Source organism: Pelecanus crispus, chromosome 1 (assembly GCF_030463565.1).
Source record: "Pelecanus crispus isolate bPelCri1 chromosome 1, bPelCri1.pri, whole genome shotgun sequence".
NCBI classification, from domain to species: Eukaryota; Metazoa; Chordata; class Aves; order Pelecaniformes; family Pelecanidae; genus Pelecanus; species Pelecanus crispus.
In genome coordinates this window covers 227860092-227867737 of record NC_134643.1, presented here as the reverse complement: position 1 = coordinate 227867737, position 7646 = coordinate 227860092, and the positions used below count along the sequence as shown (strand labels likewise).

Here is a 7646-nt window from a genome sequence, read left to right as displayed (position 1 = left end):
CGCGCGGGGACCCCCGGCCCCGGGGCCGGCCGTGCGACGCCGCGGCCCACCCTGCGCGTGGGGGAGTGTAGTGTCGGGCTGGGGGGGGGGGGAGTGCAAGAGCGGCTGCCCCGAAAACTCCAGGGATGGGCCGGGAGGGAGACGGAGCCGCCGCAGCGCTGGGCGAGAAGGCCGGAGCCCCGCAGCCGCAGCGGGTGGGCGCCCGCAGCCCCCCCGGGACAGGGAGGGGACCCCTGCACCGGGAAAGCAGCGCTCCGGCCGCAGGGCAGCCGTGTTCCCGGGCTGGGCCCCGGAGCCGGGGCAGGGAAGAGCCCCGGGGCGTCCCGGCCCCCCCCGCGGCGGGGTCTGGGGCGCATGGCCTCAGCGAGGGGGGCTCCGGCGAGGGGGGCTCCGCTGCCCCGCAGGGGCGCCGGGAGGCAGGGGGGGCCCCCGGCCGCAGCGCCGGAGCTACGGGAGCACGGAGGAGCCGGGCAGGGCTGGACTCTGCCCCGAGGGGACGCGACGGGGGAGCCCCAGCCCCTCCGGGCTCCTCTCCCCCGGCAGCGCCAGGGCCCTGCTCGCAGCTCCCCGCTCCCCCCGCCCCGCGGGGCAGCCCCCGGCCGCAGCGGGGCCCGGGCCGCGTCCCCCCGCCAGCACGCGGCCGGGCCCCGCGCCCGGAATTCGGGTCCATGGTGCCCCCGGGCAGAGCGCGCGGGGGGCGGCGGGGGCGGCTCACTGCTCCTCCAGCCAGGAGGGCTTCTCGGCACCGGGGGTCTTCAGCTTGATGTTGAACTGCTTGAGGGTCTGCTCCAGCTGCTGCTGGTTCCCGGCGAAGTAGGCGGAGATGGCGTTGTGGAAGAGCAGGAGCTGCTTGTGCATCACCTTGATCTGGGGAGAGATCAGGGCTCAGCCTGCAGCGGGCCGGCCCCGCTACCCCACGGATCAGTCACGGGATCATGGGATCGCTGAGGTGGGAAAAGCCCTTGAAGAGCGCCCAGTCCAACCAGTAACCCAGCGCTGCCAAGGCCGCCGCAACCAGTTAAGGGGAGAGCAGCGACTCCACGCCGCCTGGCTGGGGCTGGGTCATTTATAATGAAGTAAAAGCTGGGAATCACTAAGGCTGGAAAGGATCTCTAAGATCACCAGCCCAACCATCACCCCAACACCCCCGTGCCCACTGAACCATGGCCCCCAGTGCCACCTCTGCCCGCGTTTTGAACCCCTCCAGGGATGGGGACTCCTCCACCTCTCTGGGCAGCCTGCTCCAGTGCTTGACCACCCCTTCCGTAAAGAAATTTTTCCTAATATCCAACCTAAACCTCCCCTGGCGCAGCTTGAGACCATTTCCTCTCATCCCATCGCTAACTACTTGGGAGAAGAGCCCAATCCGCGCCTCGCTGCAACTCCAGGAGCTGCAGAGCGATCAGGTCTCCCCTCAGCCTCCTCTTCTCCAGGCTGAACACCCCCAGCTCCCTCAGCCGCTCCCCACCAGCCCCGTGCTCCAGACCCTGCCCCAGCTCCGTCGCCCGTCTCCGGACACACCCCAGCACCCCGATGTCCTTGCGCTGAGGGGCAGGGAGCAGGGACGCGGCCCGGGGGGTCAGAGCTGCGGCCGGCAGCTCCCCAGAGCGAGCCCCGAAAGCCGGGAGAAGGCTGCAGAGCAGCGAGAGGCGGGCAGACGGGCGCTCCCCTGCCCTTCCCCTCCGGTCTCCCGGCTGCCGCCCACCCAAGGACAGACCTCGGGCGGGCGGGCGGCCGAGGAACGGGGCGAGCGCGCAGCAGGCCCCCGTGCCGTGCCCCGCGCCCCCTTCCCCGCCCCTCCCCACCTTGTTCTCCTCCAAGAACTTGAGCTTGATGGCCACGTCGGCGCGCAGCTTTTCGTACTTGTCCTTGTGGCTCTGGAACTGGCTCTGGGCCGTGTCCAGCCGGCACAGGGTGCTGGCGTCGCGGGGGCCCATGCTCAGCTCCTCCAGGTCCGTGCGGTACGCGTCGTACTCCAGCCTGTGCCGGGACGGCCCGAGTCAGAGCCGCGCCGCGGCCCCGCCATTGCCCCCCGGGGACGCCCCCCGGGACCCCGGCCCCGCTCTACCTGGCCGTCTCGTACTGCTTGACCGTCATCAGCGTGTCCTCCATGGTCTTGTTCACCAGCGTGTTGATGCTGGAGACAAAGAAGTTGACGGCCCCCAGGAGCGTTTCGCCGTTCTTGCAGAGCAGCTTCTGCGTTTCCGCGTTGTAGCCAAACTCCTCCTGGGAGGGGAGGGGAGGGGGAGTCAGGCTCCGCGCCAGCAAGGCCCCCTCTCTGCGCCCACGCGCCTGGAGGCGGCCCGGCCCCGGGCGCTCCCAGGAGGTGCCGGGACGCTGCCCTTCGCGCTCTCCGCCTGCCCCCGGGCGTTCGCCGAGCGCCGTTATCGCTGAGCGCCGTTATCGCCGAGCGCCGTTATCATCCCCGAGCTCCTCCTGCGCCTCCTCACGCACCTGGGGTGCTGCGGAGCAGAGAGCCGCCCCCGGCCGTGCTGCGGAGCCCGAGGTCGATCGGGGTCTCTCGGTCTCCTCCCCAGGCGCGAGGGGCCGCAGCACAGGCGGAGGCAAGGCACGCGCCATCTCCTCAGCGGCATACCTGCAGCTCAGGAGACTTCTGGCTGAGGTCCGCAAAGGCATCCCCCAGGGCGTGCTGGGTCTGCACCAGGCTGTAGAAGTGGTTGGTGAAAGCCCGCGCGAGCTGCAGCACACACTCGTACTTGCGCTTTGTCTCCCGGAGCAGCTCGATCTGCGTCTCCAGCTCCAGGTCCACGGTGCGGGAGCCCCGGCCGAACCGCTCCGAGATCAGCTGCTTGGTGCACTGCCGGGCCAGGGAGCAGCGCGTCAGGAGGCCCCGGCTCCCCGGCCGACGCGCGGGGGAAGCGCTCCTTGCCGCTGCGGGCAGCCGCGGAGCCCGTCCCCGCGAATCCCGCGGGCAGATCCCCGGACGCGTCCTCCGCCTCCCGCCGCCCCTTCGGCGCCGGCGCGGGGGCTGCCCCAAGCCCCAGCCCGCTGCCCGCGCTCCCGGGAAGCGGCTCACCTTGTACGTGTTGATACCCCACTTCTTGACGATGTCGAACTTCTCCACGGCGATGCCACGGACGACTTCTTCTCCTCCGACGGCTGGGCTGGGGTGGGGCGGGTGCAGCCCGGAGCCTGGAAGAGACGCGGCGGCGGCTGAGCAGCGCCCGCGAGGGCACGGGCCAGGCCGCTCACCCGACGGCAACGGCGGCACCGCAGCTGCGCCCGGAGGGCTCGGGATGCCGCGCGCGTTCCCACGGGGCCGCAGCGGGGCTCGAAAAAGCCCACGCGCCACGGGCTCGCGGTCCGGGCAGCACCTCGCCCCGCTCGGGCCCCGGGCCGGGGCCGCTCTCCCCTGCCGGCAGCGCCGACGGGGTCCGGCCGGGCTCGCGCCCGTTAACCGGCTGCAGGCGTCGCCGTCGGGCGCCGCGTGTACGCAGCGGGGAGCCCGCTCCCGCGAGCCCTTCCGGGGGGTCCCGCGCGGGGCCCCGGCGTCGGCAGCCGGCCCCAGCGCCAGCCCGGCCACATCTGCTCCCAGGCAGCGCCCCGGCGCCTCCCGCGCCCCTCGGCCCGGCCCCCTCCTCACCGAGCGCGCCGGGGGAGGCGACCGGCAGCAGCCGGGCACGGCGCACGCGTGGGCTCCTCGCTGCCGGAACCGTCTCCCGCAGCCCGGCAGCGCCCGGCTCTCACCTCGGAGCCACCCGGGGCCCCGGCAGCGCCGTCCTCTCCCCCCCAGCACCGGGAGCGCGGCCCGGCCGCGGCAGCCGAGCGCGGGGAAGCTCTGGCCCTGCCCGCACGCCGGCGGCTACGCGGGGCCGCAGCCGCGCCTCTGCGGGGGTGCTCCGGCGGACCCCGGCGCCACCCGGGCGCCCTAACCCGGGGCGAGGGGCCCGAGCCCAGGCGGGGCGCGGTGCGGCGCCGGCCAAGGGCTGGGCGGCTGCGGTACCTGCGGAAGCAGCAGCCTGGGCGGCCATCCTGCTGGCGGCGGACGCGCTGGGGGAGACGGACGGTCCTCGGGGCGGGTGAGGTTGGACAAGACAGCCTGCAAACGGAGGGGCTGGCAGGCGTTGAGCAGAGGGACGGGAGATGGGGCGGCGGGGCCGGGACGGGGGACGAGCGTGCGGGAGGGGCGGCAGCAGGGGAGAGCAACGGCAGCGGGTGAGCGCGACGCGAAATCGGAAGACGCGGCTGGCTGCCAGACGGACGCCTCCCGTACCGGCCGCTCCCTCCCTCCCGTCGCCGGGCGGCATCGTGCCCGTGAGCCGGACAGGCCCGGCGTGATGGAGCCAGGGGAACGGCAACCGCGCCCCGCGCGGCTCGTCAGCGGAGCGGGCTGGGGGCGAACGCCCACGTCCCCTCTGCCCGCGCACGCCCGCTCGCTCAAGCCCGGCGCGGCACGGAGCGGCCGGGGTCAAGCAGCCGTCTGCTGCGGGAGACGCTCGCCCCAAGAGCTGGGGACAGAGACTTGTGCGAAACGGGACCGGGAGGGGCAGAGGATGTGAGAGACGCGGCTGTGCCGCTGCCCCGGCAGCGCCGGCTTGGCCCAGCCGATGCTCACTGCGGACCCCCGGGCCACGGCAGAGCTCCCGCGGGGCGCAGGCAGCGGCACGGCCCCCGGGGCTGCCGCAGAGCTGCCCACGCCGCTGCCCGGCAGGCGGGACGCTCGCAGGCGGGCCTTGCCGCCGGCAGCACCCGGACCCCTCGACCGGCCTGAGAAACGAGAAGAGGAAATCAGCAGAGAGCGCGGGGCTCGGAGCCGCCCTGCCCCGGCCCCCCGCGGGCGGGACCCCCTGGTCCTCATCGCCCGACTGCTGGCACTGGCGTCCCCGCAGCTCCCCGTTCACCCAGGACCAGAGAAGAGGTGGGACACCGGCGTCTTTCCCCGTCACCGGCGTCTTTCCCCGCCACCGGAGGGGCCCGAGAGCCACCCCGGCGCGAAGCCCAGGCGCCACGAGCCGCGGCCCCGGGGGTGCCCCCCAGCGCCGGGACAGACCCCGGCCCGCATCCCAGCCCTCCCGCAGCACCGCTCCGTTAGTCGCCGTGCGCGCGGGAGCGCCGGCGGAGCGGGGTTAGCGGCGCGGCGGCCCCCTCCGCTCCGAGGCGGGCGGGCTCTGCCACGGTGCCCGCCAGCCGAGCCCAAACCCGGCTGGGAAGAAGGGGCAGGAGCCGCCCTGCGCTGGCGGGAGCCGCCATCCCGGGAAGGAAGCGTCGTACCCGATGGCTGGGCCGCGGCAGCAGCACGTCAGGACCGGGGAGGGGACACGCCGCGGGGGCCCAGGCGACGGCCCGGCTCAAGGCAGAGCCGCCCGCGCGCCCACACGAGAACCCTCGGCGCCCCGGCACCGCCGCAGGCCGTGCCCTGGCAGAGGGACCGCGCTCCCGGGCCCTGCGGCTCGAGCGGCACGTCTCCTTCCCCGCAGCCCGGGCGGCAGCAGGACGCTGGCGAGGCGAGGCATGCCCTCCTTCCCGCGGCAGAGCCCTTCCCCTCCCACCTCCGCCACCGCGCGAGGACGCGCGGCCCCGGCTTTCCCCCCGCCACGCGAGCCGGCGCCGCGGCCCGGCCCACCTTTGATGGTGCTGGTGGGGATGATGCCTTCAGCGGTGCCCCCGTAGCCGCCGGAGACGATGCTGGTTTCGTTGAGGTTGGGCCCCGACACCATCACCTGCTGCAGGTCCTGGAGCGGGGAGGGAGGAGCGCGGGCAGCTGGGGGCGCAGAGCCGGGGCGCGCGTCCGAGGAGCCGGCACGGCCCTGGCGCGGAGCCGGCGGAGCGGCGCGGCGCGGAAAGCGGCAGCCGGGCGTCCGGCACGTCCCCGCCCGGCCCCAGCGACAAACCTGCTCCAAGCCGTCGTCCTCGGGCAGGCTGCCCGCGTCCCCGTTGCTGCTGATGGGGATCTCCATGGTGGCGGCCTTGCTCATGATCCCGTCTGACATCCTCGGGGCCTGCGAGGACACGGACGCGCCGCTGGAGCCCGGGGAGCAGGCGGGGAGCGGGCCCCGTGCCCGGCAGGGGCTCTCGCCGAGCCAGGACCCCCGCGGGGCCGCGGCCCGGGCTGAGCTCCCGAGGGCCGGGGAGCCGGCAGAGCACGGCAGGCAGCCCGGCCCGCACCGGCGGCCGCGTGCACCGAGCAGCCTCCGCGGCGGCGGCACGGCGGTCCCTCGGGACGTGCCGCCCTGGCCCTGCCTCCCCGAAAGCTGCCGGCGGAGCCGCACGCCCCAGGAGCCAGCCCGGCCCCTCAGCCTCGAGCACGGCCAGCGCGCTCCCTCCCGCCCCGTCGGCTCGCGCGCCGCGGAAAGGGGAACGCTCTCCCCTGCCCCTCGCCGCTCGCCGGGGCGCGGCAGGGGTCCGTCTGTCCCGCACGCCCCTGCCCCGGGACGACCGGAGCTCGGCGGCGGCGCCGCGCCTGGCCCGGAGCCCAGGAGAGCGGAGCCAAGAGCCACGTCCGCAGCGGGCAGCAGCCAGGGCCCCGCCGCGCCCGGACCGGTCCTGAGCGCATTCCCGTGCGGGCTGGGCCCCGTTACCTGCCCGCCGCGCCCGGAGCCCCCCCTGCCCAGAGCCCCCGGAGCCCCCCCTGCCCGGAGCCCCCGGAGCCCCCCCTGCCCGGAGCCCCCCGCCGCCCGGAGCCCCCGGAGCCCCCCCCCCTGCCCGGAGACCCCCCCCGCCGCCCGGAGCCCCCCGCCGCCCGGAGCCCCCCCTGCCCGGAGACCCCCGCCGCCCGGAGCCCCCCCCTGCCCGGAGACCCCCGCCGCCCCCCCCCGCCCGGAGCCCCCCCCCTGCCGCCCGGAGACCCCCTTTCCCGGAGCCCCCCCCCCCGCCCGGAGCCCCCCCCCCTGCCCGGAGCCCCCCCCTGCCCGGAGACCCCCCGGAGACCCCCTGCCCGGAGCCCCCCCCCTGCCGCCCGGAGACCCCCCTTTCCCGGAGACCCCCCCGCCGCCCGGAGACCCCCTTTCCCGGAGCCCCCCCTGCCCGGAGCCCCCCCCCCGGGGACGCTGCCTCCCCGCGCGGTCCCCGCCCGCCCCGCTCCGGGCTGCAGCCGGGGCCCGGCCCCGCACCAGCCCCCGCGGTCCCACCGGCCCCGGGGTCGCCCCGGGAGGGGCCGCAGAGCCCGGCACCGGCCGGCGGGGGCTCCCCGGGAGAGGGGGCCGCGGCCCCGCAGGCCCCGGGGGAAGCGGGGACGGACGCACCCCGGCCCGCCCCGTGCTCGGCCGTCCCGGGCAGGGCCCCGGCCCCGGCCCCGGCCCCGCACCGGCGGCCGCTGCGCCCGGCAGGCCGGGCTCACCCTGCCCCGGCCCGGGCCCGCCTGCTCCGGGCGCCCGCCCCCCGCCCACCTGCGCCGCCGCGGCCGCGGCCGGGCCCCCCCGCCCGGCGCTCGGGAGCCCGGATGCGCCTCGGCCGGGGACACGCCGGAAGCGACGTCACGCCGCGCGCGAGGGCCGCCGGGAGACGGACCGGATGTGGCGTCAGCGGCGGGCACCGGGCGGAAGTGGGGCGCAAGTAGGGCGGAAGTGGGGCGGAAGTGGGGAGCAAGTGGGGCGGAAGTGACCCTTCCCGGCCGGAAGCGCCGCCTCAGCGCCCGGGGTGGTGCGGCCTCGCCGAGCGCGGCAGGGCCGGGCCGGGACCCCCCCGCC

The 7646-nt window shown here is 76.7% G+C and overlaps 1 protein-coding gene across 8 annotated transcripts; it reads right to left on the bottom strand.

Moving 5' to 3' along the window:
- Positions 1 to 711: 711 nt before the first annotated feature.
- On the bottom strand, positions 712 to 5966 carry ARFIP2 (ARF interacting protein 2). 8 transcript variants are annotated; one of them, XM_075716337.1, is made up of 8 exons: positions 5853 to 5966; positions 5585 to 5693; positions 3965 to 4075; positions 3038 to 3153; positions 2597 to 2818; positions 2069 to 2226; positions 1806 to 1980; positions 712 to 867 (listed from the first exon to the last, which is right to left on the bottom strand). In XM_075716337.1, exons 1-8 carry the CDS (start codon positions 5949 to 5951, stop codon positions 712 to 714), a joined length of 1146 nt encoding a protein of 381 aa, XP_075572452.1. In that variant the 5' UTR covers positions 5952 to 5966. The 8 variants fall into 8 exon arrangements, with proteins under 8 accessions (XP_075572452.1, XP_075572401.1, XP_075572410.1 ...); XM_075716286.1 differs by lacking the exon at positions 3965 to 4075 and having other exon boundaries at positions 5585 to 5722; positions 5840 to 5951; XM_075716295.1 differs by lacking the exon at positions 3965 to 4075 and having other exon boundaries at positions 5853 to 5951.
- Between the last annotated feature and the right edge of the window lie 1680 nt (positions 5967 to 7646).